Below are 18,127 nucleotides of genomic sequence, written 5' to 3'. Positions count from 1 at the left end.
CTGAATTGACTTAAAACGTTTCATTTTCTAAACAGAGAGAGAAATGTACTGAATTTACAAATGTATTTGATAACTCTGCACCAGTACAGCACAAGTAAATACGCCAATAACTTACCAATAACACACTTTTTCAAACATGTAAAATAAACACAACTTTCATTTGTTCCATCTGTGAAATTTTGAGTATAACGGTCAATATAAAAATAAATAATAAATAAACTGATACTAAAAAAAAACAACAGGCTGAATTCCTTGGTGAGAAATGTAAAACAAATTGCAACAAACCTTCTTTTGAATGGATTTAGAAAGTCCAATTAGGAATTCTAAATATAATTTAAAATAAATAATAATAAAAGTATGATGTCGCTCACAGCACGTAGCATAGAATTAGACTGAATAGATCTGCTCTTATGGATGGGAAACATTATGACCGATTCCTGAACTAGAATTTTTTATTTATCGATCCAGATATTAATATCAGATCGGTGCGTCTCTAATTTATATGTACATGCACTAACAATTTAAATATCTCCTGAAAGTTGCCATTTTGAGCAACTCTGTTGTCGCTGTAGATTCTGCTTTCTTCCGTAAGTCTTGTACAGATTTTACTGCAGAGTCACAAAACCAGGCTTTCAGGCTCCACACCAGCAAAGAGCTCTGATCGTCATAAGTTTTGTTACCCAGACGATCTTAATCCATAACCCATCCGTTAACTCCCTACCTCAGAGGCCTCCGCTGAAATCCCTCCTCCTGTGCCACATGGCCACTGGTAATGAATGCCGGTTGTAAACCTGACTGGAAGTTTCTCCACATTTTATTATTAGATTCTTCAATCATTTGATGCGGGGCTACTAGCCATGCTGAGGGGGCTTACCACCCGTCTGTAGGAGGGGGACTTAGAAGGCGTGAGACTCTGAAAAGACTCTGAAAGCCCTTTAAGCATAAATTTGTTCTGTAAAAGTCTCTTGTTTTCATGTGCAAGATTATCGACTATTTAATGAAACATGTAAATCTACCTTTACAATGATGCCGGACTAAAGCTTGCTTTGGTCCTTATGAGATGTGGCTCCTTAGGTGTAGGCTAGATTCCATAAAACGTAACAGGATGTACAGAATATTGGATTTAAATCAGAGAGAGATGTATGGTGTTCATTCCTGCTGCTATCACATCTGGGATCCTTTCCGAGACATGAATGCTTTTCGGTTATGGATAATTGTTCCTGTAGCGCTCTTTAAGCAAGACGGAGGCAAAGGCCAAGTAAACAAGAAATTACTTGGATTCTTTACAACCTCTGAAAGTTTATCTACAAAAACAATTTGAAACTGTTTTTTCTATACATTTAGTGCCATGAATGCAAAGGATACCTGGCTAGCAACAAGAAAAGACCCAAATATGTGGTGTGGATTTATGGTTAGCCTCCACAAACAATACTTTGTAATAATTTTTTGTCATTTTGAGGTAATGCCTAGTTCACACAGAAAGACTTTTATGCTGTTTTTTGTCCTGATTTTTCCTTCTGGAAATCTTCACCCTGATTGGCTCTTAAGATAAACTTAAGAAACATTCCTGTCTTGTGTTGTGTTGAAAGTGATCTTGTTCGTTCAGAAGGACGTGGAGATTGGTCCGATCTAAAATATTCAACTTGTTTGATTGTCTTGGCCTGATTTGACATCGTGTGTATTGTTCCCCGAGGACAAACCAACGGGTTTGGCAAATCAGAAACCGAGGTGAGGGAAACATGGAGGAGAATCCAAAACACACTGAAGATAAAACAACTGCCACAGTGCACCATAAAGTCCTTTGGAAATGTCTATGAACTGTAATCTGATCTCACGTTTGGTCTCTGCTCGACACAACACACCGTACGACCAAACCTGTTCTAACTAAGAGGGTTTTTTATCGTCATCTGTGGTGTCTCTCAGGTTTTGAAAAGCGGGCGACAATTTTAAAATCTTGCTGTGTGAACCAGACGTAAGTGGCTACATCTTTGATGGATGCAGAACACTGATAGGATGACGCAGCAGAACATGGAGCACAGGAGTTTGTGAAAAGGTAGCGCAAGAACAGACTCAAGAAAAGATGCAAGAAAAAACATAAGAATACGAAAGGGAACTATGGCACGCATACACACACTCACACCAGACACACACACGCACACACACACACACACACACACACACACACACACACACACACACACACACACACACACACACACGAGGTAATCATGGCACAAGGAACAACTGTGATTAATTCCTGAAGGAGGAAACAAGTGAACCAAAGCGTAAGGGCTTAACGTGACAGGAAACAATCTGATCCAAAATATCAAAAGACTTTGATATATGTCCCACAGAAAAAGAAGCTAAAAGACCAGAGCTAAGCTAAAGTAAAGAAAACAAGGCAGCGAGCAAAACCATTTCTTCACAAAAAACTCAACTCATGTCTTGACACAGATTCTCAGTTGGATACAGGTCTGGATTCTAAAATATAAAATGACCACAGATCAGACGCATCTGTTTGTGGCTCTTTCACATTTTTGTCGCACAGCCCCATCTGCTGGTAGACAACATGTAAGGCCCTTTAGCTGGACCACAGTCTCTTAGACCAATTGTCTTGGATGAAGCTCTATAACTTCATTGAGGAGTTATACAGAACATGTAGTAATGTAAAAGATGATAATGTTAACCAGTTAACTTGCTAATAATATCTGAGAAGCATCCATAACAGGGCTGCCTGTCAGGTCAGTAGAACATGTTGAGTTTTATAACCCTAATGTTTTTATACTGCACTATTTCTTGATGTCTACAGTCTACAAACTGTAACCTTCGTTTCAGACATGATCAGCATTTTTGGACACATGACTACATGGGAGAGTTGGATTTGTGATACACTGTCTTACTTCTTAAGGCCAGCAGAGAGCAGTGTCCCTTCAACTTTGTCTGCAAGGTTGCATAAGGTTCCTTTCAGATGGGAGGAGATAGGTAAACTGTGAAGCCAAAGACCCTCAGAAAATCTGAAAATAAACCCTTTTCTCTCGTATTTAAATGATAAGCCCCTTGTTGAATTATCCTAAAAGATAACTGCAAAGTAAACACTAAAAGTGTCTTTAAACAGCAGTCTCTTCAACAGGATTTAGACAGTTTATAAATAGTATGAAGAGTACTGCTAATTTCCTAACTAATATACCAGATTCTATATTAGGCTTTGGGGATTGACAGACATGAGGAGAATTTTGATAGCTGAACCATCCAGTGTAGTCTCATTGGTAACAATGTTTTGATAGATCCATAAAGCTGAGGCAAAACAGTACCGGAAAACCACACTGGACAAACAAGCATCAGATGACACCAACTGTCTTTGGGTTATGGATCTAGAAGCTTACAACAAGATGTATCAGTGGCAATTACCCTAGAGCACATCCGAGAAAAAGTGTGTAAACTTGGACCCCATCAAGCCCTAGAAAATAGTAAATCTTCTCATTGAAATGTAAATAAATTAGGATAGTCAATGTTAACATGTTAGCTTGTGGTTAATCTAAAAAGTTTCAGGCGTTAATATTAATAATGTTACCTATTTTGAGCTAAAAGCCTCTCCTCCGCGGAGGGTTACTTAGTTCAAAGCAGCACGTTACACTGTTTTATGCAGTGGTGCAATGCAGAGATGCAAACGCGACTCGCGAGTTAAAATATGAAAGAGTAAAATTAGACTTGATGAGCTCAATGGCAATTTCGCTTAAACAAAAACACCGCGGTTAGTGCATCGCGGTTTCCAGAGTCTGTAAACCGCGATGCGGCCGTCCCGAGTTCGAATCCCGTCTTTTGCTCCTTTGCCGCATGTCTTTCCTAGCTTCTCTCTGCTCACGCCCTGTTAGTCAGATTACTGTGAAATAAATGCAAATTTACACAAAAAAAATGAAAGAAGAAAGGAAAAACCGTGATGGATGTCTGGATAAAACCAAGGGAACCTACTTTTTGGAATTATCTAAACACATCCCCGTTTTTGTAAAAATCGTTTGAAGTAAAAGTACTTCTTTTAAACGTTCCTAAATATGAAAACCTAGAAAACTAAGATGTTTGGTTTGAGATAATAAAACATTTTGAAAATGTGCATTTTTACGTTTCAAGCATATTGACTAATCGTGATTAATCATATCATTAGAATATGATAAATCATGATTAAATTTTTAACTGATTGATAGCACTAAAATAAATACAAATTATTATGTAGTGCATTTTCTGATTATGTAGGTTCTACTGTGTATATCCATAATAATAATAATAATAAACAGTGATAGAGTAATAGCCATTTGTACGTAAGCAAAGTAAGAAAATTAGTCACCATTACCACTGTAAGCAGTCTTTAATAGGTAAATGTGAACATAAATACAAAAAAATATGTAAACAGCTTACAGCTTATATTAAATCTTTTAACATGTCAAATGATCAGAACATAAAACATTCAGCATCCACCTTTGATTTAGAGCCAAAGTGTGCGTTATACCAGTTGTACATTAACTGTAAATTCACCAGGAGCAGAGAAAGCAATGAGAAACATTCATCACTGTCCATGTCTTACACGCTCGTCATAAAGGAGAGTTTCATGTCCATTTCAAATCAAAATCTCAAGACCATATTTCTAAGAACACGGTTCTTAGAAAAGAAAAGAAAAAAAATCTTCAACACCTTGCAGGAATAGGCTGGATTACAGATCCAATCTAATCAATTGTCCCTCGCCCTGAGGCCACTTCGCCCGCTGAACTTCAGGAAATCCTTTCTCAATCATTACCTGCTGACAGACGGGCCAGCATCGGAGAAAATGTCCTTTACACAAGACATGAAACTCTAACTGCCATCAAATAAAGGCATTTGTAGCCGTATCTGCCACATCAGTGTCCATAATGTGATATATGTTACATAAAACACATCGACCTGAATGAAACTACATGAATCAATGAAATAGCCCTGCCTCGTTTGTCTGTGAGGTGAGTATGTGCGAGTGTGCTTGTGCAATCACATTTTTATGCATTTACACACAAATATGCATATTGAAGCAACCTTGGCATTATAAAGAGATTTAAATACTTACATTCTTAACCTTGGCTTAATCTTTTCCAGATCCTGCAGGACAGAAACTCTGCCAATGAGAAAGACAGTCTGTCCATTCAGTCCTACAAAACGACCAGGTTATGATCTTAACTTATTGAAAAATTATGTAACACAAAGCATCAAACAACGAACAAGCATATGGAAATCCCTTAAAAGTAATTAGAGATCACAGATATTTATATGCACTGTATAAATAAGACACATAACCATTTAGTTCCTGGTCATTGTCATCAGACAATGAATTGCATTAAATGTTTCCTTTTTGTGCTAAAATATATCTCTTAAAAACAGTAGAGATAAACTTAGAAAAGATTGTTTGAATGAATCAATGTTATGAGAATTGTTTGTGTTTTTATCACATTTAGTTTTGTTCTATTTTTCTTGTTTTTATTCATCATGTAACCTCATGACTTGTTTAAATTCTCGAATTTGTTAACACTTTTGGTTAGTATATTCTATAATGTGGTTCATTCAATGGAATTAAATTAAAAAATACTTTATTAATCCTTAAGGGAAATAATGTTTTTGTAACTCATATTGCTCAAGATTCTTAAAGAATTGCTATGTCTTCTTTTTCACTCTTAATGTGTCAGTTTGAGTTTACCAATTTGTAATTTCAAGTTTGATGTCCTGAGATTTATATTAAAAAATACATATTTATTCCTAATTTCATGTACACTTTTGCTTCATTTCCTGTGGATTTGTTGTGAATTGCTGCATTAATCCCCTCTGCCAGAAGACTGAAAACTTGTCATCTGGCCTTTTTTAGAATACTTCAAAACATTCGGCCAAATCAACACAAAAGTGGTTCTCAAGACATAAAAATAACCTTCGTCCATGCCATTCCAGCCCTGAGCCCTAAATCTGTGGGGTGAGCTGGAGAGAACATTGCCGCTCTGCTGTTAGCTTACAAAGTGGTGGTGGAGTGCCGAGCCGTGAGCGTGCGCAGGCGGTGAGGGTGTGTGTGAGAGCGTTTGTGTATGAGGCTGTGAACAGCCAGTCTGTACCTGGCAGACATCAGGTTATAAAGTAACGGATTGACAGCGGCGCTGAGGTAGAAGAGGACAGAAGACACGAGATTAAAATACTGAGACAGATAGTACAGAAAATACATGTGAGTGTCAGGGTGAGAGTGTGTGTTGTTTAAGAGAGCGTTGTGTGCAACGTCAACATAAAGGTCGGGGGGTGTCGTGGTGTACGCGTTCATGGTGGTGGTAAGACGGCCGGGACTTTGTTTGACCTGTTGGGGGCTCCCAGTAACCGCAGTCCTGTTTGCTACTTCATAGGTTGTACTGTTGTGAAACTGTCTTTTTGTCCTAATTTTCTCGAGAGCGCTGGTGTTCGCGTCAATGTGGGAGGTTGCGTTCATGTAGGCATCCTGTCTCTCAACGCTGGAGCCGAGAGAAAGGGATAAAATAGTCCGGCCGACGTGGAAGGGAAGCCAGCAGAGCACAAATGCCAAGACGATCACTCCTGGTGGAGGTAAAGACGGAGAGGAGAGAGAATTTAAGAGAGTGACGTGATCGTAAAGTAAAACCTGCACAGACATACTAAACTTTTTACAGAATTTCAAGCAGCTACTTCTTCAGAAAAAAAAAAAGTTATCCTTTGTACACATTTTAGTTGTTGGCATCAACAAGTAAAATATGTGCATAAAAGTAGCACTGAGACAAGTTATAAACAACTTGTTAGCATTGTGACAGGCTAACAAGTTGCTAGCTCTTATAGACTGACCTTGAATTAACATTTCCTTCCAATGGTTGTGTGAAACCAAAACTAGAGAGCTATTGTCAGCATTTAATGTACAGGACGAGATTTGATCATCTGTACTTCAAAATACAAGATGAAAGAGTAAAACTCATCGTTGAGTTGTTGCCCATTTCTGGCGATTGAGTTAAGAAACAGAGATTTTCAATCAGGCTGGCCAGAAACACTCACTTATAAGAAATTATTAAAGAAATCAACACTACTCAGGAGTACATTACGGAGTGTGGCAGGGTTTGGAGAAATCGGTTAAAAAGAAAGTACAATGACAGACAAACAGAATTTAAAAAATCACTGTAAGTATACTGCAACTTGCTAACTGTTAGCTGCTAGCAACACCAAAATTAGCATCTACTTCAAAGTTTCATAGTGTGTTCGACGGGGTAAACATCCCTGCAGTTTGACAGTGGAGTTCGAGTTTCATTGGAGCTATGAAACTCCAATGTAGATGCTAACTTTAGTGTTGCTAGCTTGAGCAACCAGTCAGAACAGCTTTACTGGATACTGTGGAGTCGACCCGGAACCCCTTCACTGACGAGGGTGAAGAGGAGCCAGAGATTCTGAGCGTTCAGAGACTCTGAGCGTTCAGAGACATTCAGAAGTCTGAATGACTACAGACTGCCAATTCAGCCTCATGAATGAAGTTTTCATTGTGATGCTTTATCTATGACCAAAGACAATGTTTCACCAACTCAAGACAATTGACTTTGCTTCTCACTTGTCTTCATACATTTCTCTCACTCATAATGGACTCTTGAGCTTTACACAGTTTGAAGCTTCATGGCAAGGCCCTCACCTAACATCTTCACTGTGCTTCGGTGACTCTGGTCTCTTCTGCTGCTCTTTGGGCGAAGCCACAATGTCCGTCCAATGAGAGTGTACACCAGGCCGAGGATGCAAAGGGGAACCAGGAAGTACAAGTTGGAGAGAATCATCATGGCGGACAAGAGACCTGAGGAGATGGCATAGTGTGTACAGCGGCACTCCCTCCTGTCGATCTCTCCGCCACGGCTTGCATCGGCTCTCTCCTCTCCTCCTCCCCCCTCATCTTCTTTCTTTTTGTTTTGCTGATCTTTCTCAAATTCCATCTTCCCTTTCTCCTCATTTAGCTCCTCAGCTTCTTCTGATTTATCTTTAATGTCCCTTTGTTTCCATTCGGTTCCCTCTCTTGATCTGCTGTTTTTGTCATCAAGCCATATAAAGTCTGTGAGGTCTTCACCCCATTCTACTTCCTCCTTCTCTCCCCACTTTATTTCCTCCAACCGTGGATCCAGCAAAGCCATGACTGCGCCTCCTCTCTCCGCTCTGCTCATCATTATCCCTCCCTGCTCTCCCTCTCCGCCCAGCCGGCCCCCATCCTCTCTCCACTGGTTGAGCCCAAACTCCTCTCCCCCGACGTCCTCCACTCCGACCATAATCAAGACGGGCGACGCGCTGACAGCCGCACCCAGCCACAGGCAGCCGATGATGACCCTGGTTCTGCGGCGTGTCACGACGGTCTTGGCTGTGATCGGCCAGCACACCGCCACGTACCGCTCCAGGGAGAGGAAGGTGATGTGGAGGATGGTGCAGAAGGTGCAGCACTCTGAGAGGAACATAGTCAGCTTACAGGCAAGGTCTCCCAGGGGCCATGGTCTGGGTCTCCAGAGCTGGCGGAGACAGAAGGACAAGTTTGATTAGCCAACACATTGATGGATATGTGGAAGTGGAAGGCAAAGAAGAAGATAATAAGGAAAAAAAGATGGCATACAATTGCCTTCCACCTAGGTTTCTCTGATATAATTAAATTCAGTTTACATATACAGCCTAAATTCACAACAATGTCGTCTCAAGATGCTCGTCATTGACTTTACAGTCAGAATGTGCTGTAGTGGCAGCAGACAGGAAGACTTCCCTTCAGCAGGAGGAAACTCCCAGCGGAACCTGGCTCAGTGGAAGCGGACATCAGGGAGGTCAAACCCTGAAAAGGTTCGATTAGTTACCTTCAGAGCTAGCTTGGTAAAAAACCAGCCCCTTGTTCAACGCTTGGTCTGGACAGCAAGTATTGAAAATTGACCTTCAGGGATGCTCTCTATTCAATCTATCAGGGGACTACGCACAAACATTAGTCTGTAGACGTACAAGCATTAATGTAAATGCGGAAAAATTTGGGAAAAAATTTGTTCTAGTTTACAATTTTGCATTACTTCAGTTTGTCTATGAGGCAATGTATTTATTAAATCAAAAATAGACTTTAAAGCCTAAAGGTTTAATGGGTATGAACATTTTTGCAACAGTTTTGTGATTATTTCACTGGTACAGAAGAAATAGAGTGATTTAAGACCACTGTGAGTGTAGCACAACACTTGAAAGAAAGAAAACCTAATTCTGAAGGATTCTCCCTGAGGGGACAGCAGCAATAACTTGTTTAACCAATCATCACTGGTAACACTGAGATTTACAACATGGTCTGTTCCTTTCTCTCAAACAGGAAGGATGCTCCTTAAGAAAAAAAGAAAATCAACATTTCATGGCGTGATTGTGGCTGCATGTAGACAGAACTGAGTTCACCCTGAGTGTACCTTATACAGATCCAGAGGGAGCAGAAGGAGAATCAGCAGGTCGCTGACCGCCATGCTGCTCAGGTACAGGTACGTGGAGCTCCTCATGTGTGGACGAAGCCACACCACCAGTATGGTTAAGATGTTCCCAAGAAGGCCGAATAACATCAGTGGAATATAAACCATCGTCACGCAAACTGGAACAAAAAAACTGATTGAAGTGTTTTAGAAGAACTTTCCTTTTTGTAGTTCTGAATGTTCAGATTGGGTTTTTAGCCGAGACTTTTGAGAAAAAAACCCAACAAAAAACAAACAATAAACCAACAAATGATGAGCAAACAAGCTTTAAGTGATGTTACAGCATTAAAATGGGTCAAATTTTAAATCCAACAATAAATAAATGATAAATAAAGCAACAATATCTCCTTAAGAACTACAAAATTACAACGATTTTCAAAGTTTGCATATATTTCTTTAAATGATTGTCAGACTTTGCATAGTGATAATATATTTGTAAAAAAAAAAATATTGAAATACATGTCCTTAGGTTTATAAAAAAAGATTTTAATCTAAAATTCTATGACATTATTTAGATTGAATAAGATCTTAAAAGTTCACTTTAGTCTTAGTCCTTCTCAGACTAGCCATTAGCTTTAGCCTAATGGACCGTCCAGGATTTAAACAAATTGACGATTCGAAAAAGAAAAAATAAACAACAATGGAAACCGTTTGAGAATATTGTGACTGGCTAATCAATGTTTTCCTAGAGTCTGGATTATGTTTGATATTTTGTGGTTTGTAATCTAAAAGACAAAAGAAAGAAAGTTGCCTGGTTGCTTGATTCTTTCTGTTTGACGTCATTGGGGTGTCTATTCATCTGAATTTATCTCTGGAAGCACAGAGGAGCCCTTTGTCACTTTTAAATATTTCATGTGGCAGGATTTTTGGTAGAAAAGAAAATATTACATGAAGATGTTAAGAGAGACAGAAAGAATACAGATGATTTGTTGTCACTGGGAGAAAACAGCTGCTAGCAAACCATTAACCGCTAACAATGCTAATGCTGCCATCTGCTCCAAGCAATTGGCTCTAAACTAAATGATTATTTCACTGTTTTGTTAGTGAGTCAGCATTTCCTTTTCTCCAATTTAGAATCTAAAATACTTGGACTCAACGTGAACTGGATTGTCCTAGAATGAGCAGGGGTGATTAAAAACACAGTTTTATATTTGTGAAAAATGTATTTTTGAAAAAAATTAAATAAATAAAAAAATAAATACCAAGAGAATTTCCACAAAAAAAAGAAGAAAGAAAATTAAAAACTAGAACAACCAAAGATTGTTCAGTGTATGGAAACAGCAACATTAATGTTAGTTACATTGAATACTGATTACAAATTCGTTAAAACACAGTTTTACTATTTGTGAAATCTTCACTCTCTGAAAACTGAAAACAAGCTGATTTCCCTCAAAATATGTTCAAATCTCCTCTTATTCTCATTAATCTTTCTTGCGTCTACAATCAGATGACTGAGTAAAGACTGGAATGACAGTGGATTGTCTGAATTGCCTAAAAATCATTTAGCAAAAATTGACATTTTCTTTGAAAATAGCAATCAGTTCCTCTATGTCCAAAGTAGACGGTGAAATGCAACAATGACAACAAACTGAAAATCTAGCTAGCTGAATTTGTTGAGGGACAAATTCAGACTTTTCAAAGTATAATAAGTATCTATCTTTTCTGTAATCCATTCTAATTGTGCTCAGAAGTGAAAATAATCACAATGTGTTTCATAGCAGTTTGCATTGTTTCGAATTTTGACCTAAAGCCTGTCAGCGGCCATCTTGATTTGGCTCTATCATCTATGGTAGAGTCCTCAAATTTAGTTCAAATTTCTAGAACACATAAAACTTTTTGCTTGTTTGTTTGTTTGTTTTTTCTACCTACCTAACTCAATCAGTCCAAACATGGGTTCCTCCCAGTAGCAGTCCTGGGTTTTGCATTCCTCCTGGAGTCTTGATGCTAAGCTGCAGTTTTTGCCTTCACAGCCACTGCTCATGTCTTCCAAGTCTGTCAGATCCATGCTGATGTGCAGGCAGGGTTGGATTGACAGAAGGAGGCAGAGGGGAGCAGTATGTCCCCCAGGATACGGGCAGCAGAGGTGACGCACAGCAATGGATTTCCTATGACACTCGATGGCCACCAGCAATGAGGAGGAAGAGCTAAAGGCAGGGAGAAACCCCCCACCCCCACCAAAACTCATTTACTTCATATCGCCTGGTACTGTAATGCATTCAAAACATGAAATAAGTGAGCAAATGGAGGAAATAGCGTGTGACATTTTACATTTAAGCATAAAACTTAAAATTACACATAAAGGAGAAAAGGTTTTTGTTCAATATTTTTAGGTGAATCTAAATACAAATACATATTTAAATATTAAATGTAATATACTCACTGACTGAGAAGAGCTTCAGCAGAGAAAGGGGTGAGCTGACTGTGACCGCATAAATTTAAATCATTAATAACTAATCTAATTTTTAACATAAATAACAATGAGAGAAAATCAAGTTGGAAATTAACATCAGTCCAGCACCTTCTACTCTTAAACATTAAACAAAATATAATAAATAACCCTAAAAACAGAGCAATAGCTCCCAATGAACAGCTGACAGCAGTTTACTGTTGTAAAATAAATGGACAACATTTTAGCTAATGTTGTCCAATCATGTATAATTTTGCCAAAATATGGCAAAACTATACATGAAGCACTGTATTTAATTCAATTTGTCTAAAATATGTCTTCAAATATAATACTTGTAAAAAGAACAGAGAGCTGATCGTGATCATACCACAGTTACAAACGGCAACAGAAGAAGGGGACGAGCTGTCGGTTACTGGTTGCTATGGTAACCACCAACTGTCAAAAGAAGTGTGCCAATAAATGTCAGGACAGGAGAAATAAACTAATTTTATATATATCTATAAAAGTAATTTTAACTAATGCATTTACTAAAATTACTGAAAGATTTAATAATGTATTTACTCAAATGTGCTGTGCATACTCACTTTTATGAGATACATTTCAATATGTATGTTCAATTTTCATCATTTATATTACCGAACTTTTATTATTAGATATCATCATCATCATTAAAATTATTATTATTATTTAAAAAATATATCCTAATTCAAATTGGAAATATTTTTATGAAAATAATCCTGTTTTCTACGTCATTTTAAAGCATTATTCAGAGCGGGCAGACGAGGGCGCTGTTTCAACAAAACAAACTCGCTTCTACTGTCCGTGCTGTAGAAGAAGATCTACTTGCGACTCAAAATGGCTTTGAGAGCTGCTCTGAGAGGTAAGAGTGTCTTAACAGGTTTGGCTTTTATCACCGTTTGTGTGCTGTTATGATATAAGTGTTACTATTCATTGTTATTTACTTCTTGACCACCTGTCCGTTATGACCTCTCTGTTAGCTGCTGCTTGCTTTGCTGTTTGACATAGAAAGTGGAGCAAAGGTCACAGCGTACTGTCGCGTTCTGTGTTGTGAGCTTTATTATTTAGATATTCACGCGACAAAAATAGTAAAATCTCGTTACTTTTATGCATTTTCATTGGCATGTTTGTATGAATACTTACACTTTTCATGCTAAACGAAATAGCTTCCAAATGTACAATAATATGCCTGTATTTCGTACATTTTTAGAGTAATTTCTTGACTTAATTCACTGACGTATTGAAGAACTTTCCCTCGTAATATGTTGTTTTTTAAGCTGGACAGTTAACTTGGCACAGATTGGACTTGTCCTGTGTCTTCAGACACGGTGAGACGGCTTGTTTTTGTGTTTTTTCTGAAGGTCTCCTCTCCTGCAGCAGTCATGGCAGGTTATGTGCGTCCTCCATTTCCTTCAGTCAAAGGAACAACTCCAGCTCAGCCCACCTCAAGGTGGATCATGACCAAACTACAGGTGCGACTTGTGGTTTTATTGCCACCCATTTTCCTCCAATACCTTCTGTCCCGGGGTTTGGACAGAAGAAGACAGAAGACTGTTTTTGTCCCAAGTTTACCAACTTAAACAAAACATTTTAACATTTTCCAGACAAAAAAAAATGTTCATACCCGACTACTCTTTTTAATGTTTTGGCATGTAACAAACTCAAACTTTCTTTTCTCCTTTAATGTTTTTGGTTCAATTGTAAAGGCAACAATGAATTATGATTATTGACTCTTTTTTTTTCTTTTTCTTTAGTTTTTTTTTTTTGGTGCATAAAATCTTAAAAGTGTGGCATGGATGTGAGACTAAAGTTTATTTACTAAATAAATGTAAGATTAATTGGGAAGCTTCTTTGAACTATGAGTGGACTGTTATCATTATTGTTACCAGGGGAACATATTATAAGACTTATCACTTATTGTGGTAAATTATAAATGTGATGATTTTGGACCTCAAGAGGCCAAATTTAAAAAAAAAATAAATACATTATGTTCTGTTCAGCAGACTGGAGTGGTGAAATAACATTTTATTTTTATAGCAACTTCTTTTAGTCTTGCCACATATTCTCAATGGTATTAATAAGGTCAACCCTTATTAATCCTGTTGATTAATAAGGATTAATCCTGGACAAAATCTAATAAATGTGAATGTGGGATTGCAATGAAACACGGTCTCCATGTTTGGAGTGTTCATGCTGAAGTCCAGCATCTCTTCTTCTCTGTGTTCAGGCGTGGCCGTGATGCACATGCAGAGTCCTCCGGTCAACAGCCTCAGTCTAGACTTCCTCACAGAGATCTGCATCACCTTGGAGAAGCTGGAGATGGACAAAGGCTGCCGAGGCCTCATCATCACCTCGGTACCGTCTGCTTATGTAGCCACCATGCAGATCAGTGTGGTGGTGATAAATAGTTCTGTGAACGTGAGTGTTTGTGGCTCTGCTGAATCCAGAGCCAGCCCAAGGTGTTCTCCGCCGGCCTGGATATCCTGGAGATGTACGGGAAGAGCCCGGAGCGCTGCGGAGAGTTCTGGAAGGCCGTGCAGGAGATGTGGCTGAAGCTTTACGGCTCCAACATGGTCACCATAGCAGCCATCAACGTACGTAAAAAACAAAGCATGGATTCATGTTTCAAATTGAATAAACGTGACACGTCATTTCCATTTGTCATTCAGATCGGAGTAGAGCATCAGGATCCTGTTCACACACTGATAGATCAAAGCAGAAATCATTATAAATTATTGTTTTGACTCGAAAATCAATTTTGACTCGAATCGCAGCCACAAAAATTTGGTACCAAATTGTGAGTTGGTAAAAGATTCACATCCCTCCTATCTAGCTTTTTGGCACTTTACTGGTAAGTGCAAATTTATCACCAGTTGGCTGGACGGCCCGTACGAGGCTGGTCGCATTCTGTGCAAACTAACTTTTCAGCTTGGCATTACAAAACCAGACAAATATTTATTATTATTATTTTATCTTAAGTTACATTCAAGGTGGCATTAAAAAAGTCTTAAAAAGTCTTAAATGTATGCATCTAAAACTAAGGCTTTAAAATATCTTAAATTTATTTTAAAAAGTGTAATTTGGCCTTAAATCCATTAATCACAAGTCTTAAACTTTGTTATGATGGAACTATAATAATCATGTATGTGTATTTTTTTTTTTCACTGGCTGGATTTTTCTGACAAAAGTTTGCATCATGCTCAGACATCTTCATTGGGTTCTGTAACTCAAAGCCCTTGATTCTACCGTTAGCTAGCTGCTAATGTACCCTTGCTATCTGCCTAGCTATCTTTTCAGCATCTATTGTTGATAAATGCAAATGTATCACCAGTTGGCTGGATGATGCTTGTTTTCTCCTCTGTTTCACTTTTGTTCCTGATTCATATGAGTCTGCTCATGTTACAAAACTTTAAGTTACTTAAAGTTATATTTATGTTTTTTCTGTCTTAAGTTTTATTCGAAGTGGCATTGAAAATGTCTTAAAAAGTCTTAAACTTGACTTTCTGAAACCTGCAGATATTCTGTTTGAGCCTGGGTTTTGACTGGACCACTCTAATACATTTATTTGAATCCTTCTCCCATCCCTTCTGCTGCTTCCAACTAGTTTCCTGCACAAGGACGTTTTTTTTCTCATCCTGACTCATGGAGTTGATCCATATAATGTTGACAGAAACTCTCACCTGAGCTGGGACGGCTGACACTAAACCCCATCACCCTCCATCCCTTTTCCCTCCACAGGGCTCCAGTCCTGCAGGCGGCTGTCTGATGTCGATTACGTGCGACTACAGGATCATGGCGGACAACCCTCGTTACAGCATCGGGCTGAACGAGACCATGTTGGGCATAGTGGCACCTTTTTGGTGAGGAGTTTTCTTAGTGTGCTGACAATAGGTACTAGTGCATCTGACCTAAACGATCCCATTCTGTCATCTCAGGTTTAAAGAGACCATGGTAAACACGGTGGGCCACCGGAACACAGAGATATCTCTGGAGCTAGGGCTGCTCTACAAGCCTGCTGAGGCCCTGAACATAGGACTGGTGGATCAGCTGGTGCCTGAAGACCAGGTCCTCTCTGCTGCCACTCAGACCATGACCAAGTGGCTGGCCATTCCAGGTAATCACAATTAAAGCACCAGTGGTGCTTTGACTTGATATGGATTCAGAGGTGATTTATTTTGCCAAAAGGAACTGCAAATTAAAGGTACAGGCAACACATTTCGACAGGACTAATGTACACACAAGACGTCTGCGCATGCTTAGGAAGTCTAAAATCCATGTATCTAAAATTAAGGCCTTAAAATGTCTTAAATTCATTTAAAAAAATGAAGTTGGCCATAAATATGTTAATCACACGTCTTAAATTTTGACAAGGCAGGATTGTTTATTTATTTTTTTCCTCATAAATTTTCTGTCAGGCAAAAGTTTGAGTCGCATGCAGACGTCTTCATTGCATTCTGTGGCTCAAAGCGATCAAGACTACTGCTAACTAACTACCAGCTACTGGAAAAGCCAGCCAGTAGCTGGTAGCTACTGGCTGGCTATGATCTATGATGGGTATGATTTACCCATCATAGATATGATGGGTAAATGCAAATTTTTTCATCGTTGGCTTGACAACATTCGTCTTCACCATTGGCTCACTCTTGTTGCCAACCCATATGATGCTACGTGCATTAAAAGAATTAATAGGAACAGTAACATTGTTTTTATACATTTCTGTTGCGATACAAATCTTAAATTTAATTTGTAATGGTCTTAAAAAAGGTCTTTAAAATATTTAAATTTGAATTGATGAAACCAGCAGATGTCCAATGGAAATTTAAACAACTGAGTGATAAACATGCAACCCCACAGCACCTCCAGACTCTACAGTCATGCAGCAGGCTTGGTGCACTACCGCTTGCAGGTGTCTATTTAAACCAGTGGTGTCCAAATCTTTTGCCAAAATCAATAAAAATGTAAATTGTAAATGCAATACTTTTTTATAGAATTTTTAAAACAAATTTTTTTGCCTTTTTTAATTTCATCTGCTCAATAATAAACTGAAATTCAAGGTCGAAACCCGTTTGCAAGGCTTCACTTGTTTTGTTTATTTGCCTAAAAATGTCATTCAAAGCCTTATGTAATTTTAAAAACTGTCACGTCATATAAATGGCATCACTCTACAACAATTATTACAGTTTTCAATAAAGTTGTAACTGTTTTGAGTCAACGGTTCTTCTGTTTCTCTGCAGAACACGCCCGACAGATCACCAAGTCCATGATGAGGAAATCAACGATTGAAAAACTGCGTTCCAACAGAGAGGCCGACATCCAGAACTTTGTCAACTTCATCACAAAAGAGTCCATCCAGAAGTCACTGCGCATGTACATGGAGATGCTGAAACAGAAGAAGGCCTAGGGTTCACAGTCTCTCACACACACACAGAATAACTGAATGCAGAACTTTATAGCTCATCTTTGTGTGTTCCCATGGGAACGACCCAAGAATTAAATACAGCAAAGGTCTGAAGGGTTTATTGTACGTAAAACACACCTTCATTGGTTTTTGCTCTGATTTTCTATCATCTTGATTTAAAAAAAAAAACATATTAATACCCTAAAATTGAGCCTAAATTGTTAAAAAGTAAAATACAGTGAGTGAACAATGATGAGGCAGCCTACCAGTTTCTGTTACTTTGTGACAGACGAGCCGTTGACCTGTAAGTGCCTGTCTTTCCTGTACTGTACAAGAGCCCTAACAGGCGCGGTAGCCATTGATTCATGTAGATTAACTGAAGCAAAGCCGAGGCCAACTCATGAATTTTCTTCTTCTTTTTGCACACTTTCTGTCCGTTTAACAATGTGAAATGTCTCAATAAAGCTTTGGATTTGTATAGTGAGTGGATGAAAGTGTTTTATTTACACACCCAAAGTGTTTTATTTACACACCCAAAGTGTTTTACCACTTTAAAGCTGCTGTATGTAACTTTTATAAACAATGTTTGTTTTTTTAACTTATTTGTTAAAACAACCAATCAGAGCCAGGAGGAGGGTTTTAGCACTGCCAGTCATGCTCAGCTACACGCTGCTAAATGTGCTAATGGCGGAGAAACGACTTACTGTTATAGTAAGACCTTTCATCCGCCCTCATTGTTGTATAGCAGAGATCTGTGTTAAAATATGAAGTATTTCCTTACTTGTAAAAATGACACCAGCTATAAAGTCACAGTAT

General features: G+C 38.5%; 2 protein-coding genes and 1 long non-coding RNA gene across 3 annotated transcripts; 2 read left to right on the top strand and 1 right to left on the bottom strand.

Annotated features, from left to right (window-relative positions):
* Positions 1-2,172: 2,172 nt before the first annotated feature.
* Positions 2,173-17,500, top strand: LOC106952986 (uncharacterized). Its single transcript, XR_001426092.1, has 2 exons — positions 2,173-2,222; positions 17,342-17,500. It is a non-coding gene; the product is annotated as an uncharacterized LOC106952986 (long non-coding RNA).
* Positions 4,342-12,352, bottom strand: LOC106952983 (uncharacterized). Its single transcript, XM_015041460.1, has 5 exons — positions 11,869-12,352; positions 11,358-11,632; positions 9,432-9,607; positions 7,667-8,519; positions 4,342-6,579 (listed from the first exon to the last, which is right to left on the bottom strand). The coding sequence occupies exons 1-5, from the start codon at positions 12,021-12,023 to the stop codon at positions 6,014-6,016; spliced, it is 2,025 nt and encodes a 674-aa protein (XP_014896946.1). The 5' UTR covers positions 12,024-12,352; the 3' UTR covers positions 4,342-6,013.
* On the top strand, positions 12,670-17,500 carry eci1 (enoyl-CoA delta isomerase 1). Its single transcript, XM_015041461.1, has 7 exons — positions 12,670-12,775; positions 13,275-13,385; positions 14,141-14,268; positions 14,361-14,507; positions 15,652-15,773; positions 15,849-16,027; positions 17,148-17,500. The coding sequence occupies exons 1-7, from the start codon at positions 12,751-12,753 to the stop codon at positions 17,312-17,314; spliced, it is 879 nt and encodes a 292-aa protein (XP_014896947.1). The 5' UTR covers positions 12,670-12,750; the 3' UTR covers positions 17,315-17,500.
* Positions 17,501-18,127: the final 627 nt, after the last annotated feature.

This window comes from Poecilia latipinna, unplaced genomic scaffold (assembly GCF_001443285.1).
Source record: "Poecilia latipinna isolate Pla-1442-1.1 unplaced genomic scaffold, P_latipinna-1.0 Scaffold552, whole genome shotgun sequence".
NCBI lineage: Eukaryota > Metazoa > Chordata > Actinopteri > Cyprinodontiformes > Poeciliidae > Poecilia > Poecilia latipinna.
The sequence above is the reverse complement of the archived record's forward strand: the minus strand, read 5'-3'. Positions and strand labels throughout refer to the sequence as shown.

Bases quoted from the DNA above. Each gene is read 5' to 3' on its own strand.
- LOC106952983 (XM_015041460.1), bottom strand. From the start codon at position 12,023: ATGTTTAAGAGTAGAAGGTGCTGGACTGATGTTAATTTCCAACTTGAT. The intron at 11,633-11,868 runs GTGAGTATATTA...CCCTGCCTTTAG, and splicing joins GCTGAAGCTCTTCTCAGTCA to CTCTTCCTCCTCATTGCTGG. The intron at 8,520-9,431 runs GTACACTCAGGG...TGTCTCCGCCAG, and splicing joins TCCCTCTGGATCTGTATAAG to CTCTGGAGACCCAGACCATG.
- eci1 (XM_015041461.1), top strand. From the start codon at position 12,751: ATGGCTTTGAGAGCTGCTCTGAGAG. The intron at 12,776-13,274 runs GTAAGAGTGTCT...TTTTTTCTGAAG, and splicing joins TTTGAGAGCTGCTCTGAGAG to GTCTCCTCTCCTGCAGCAGT. The intron at 16,028-17,147 runs GTAATCACAATT...GTTTCTCTGCAG, and splicing joins CAAGTGGCTGGCCATTCCAG to AACACGCCCGACAGATCACC.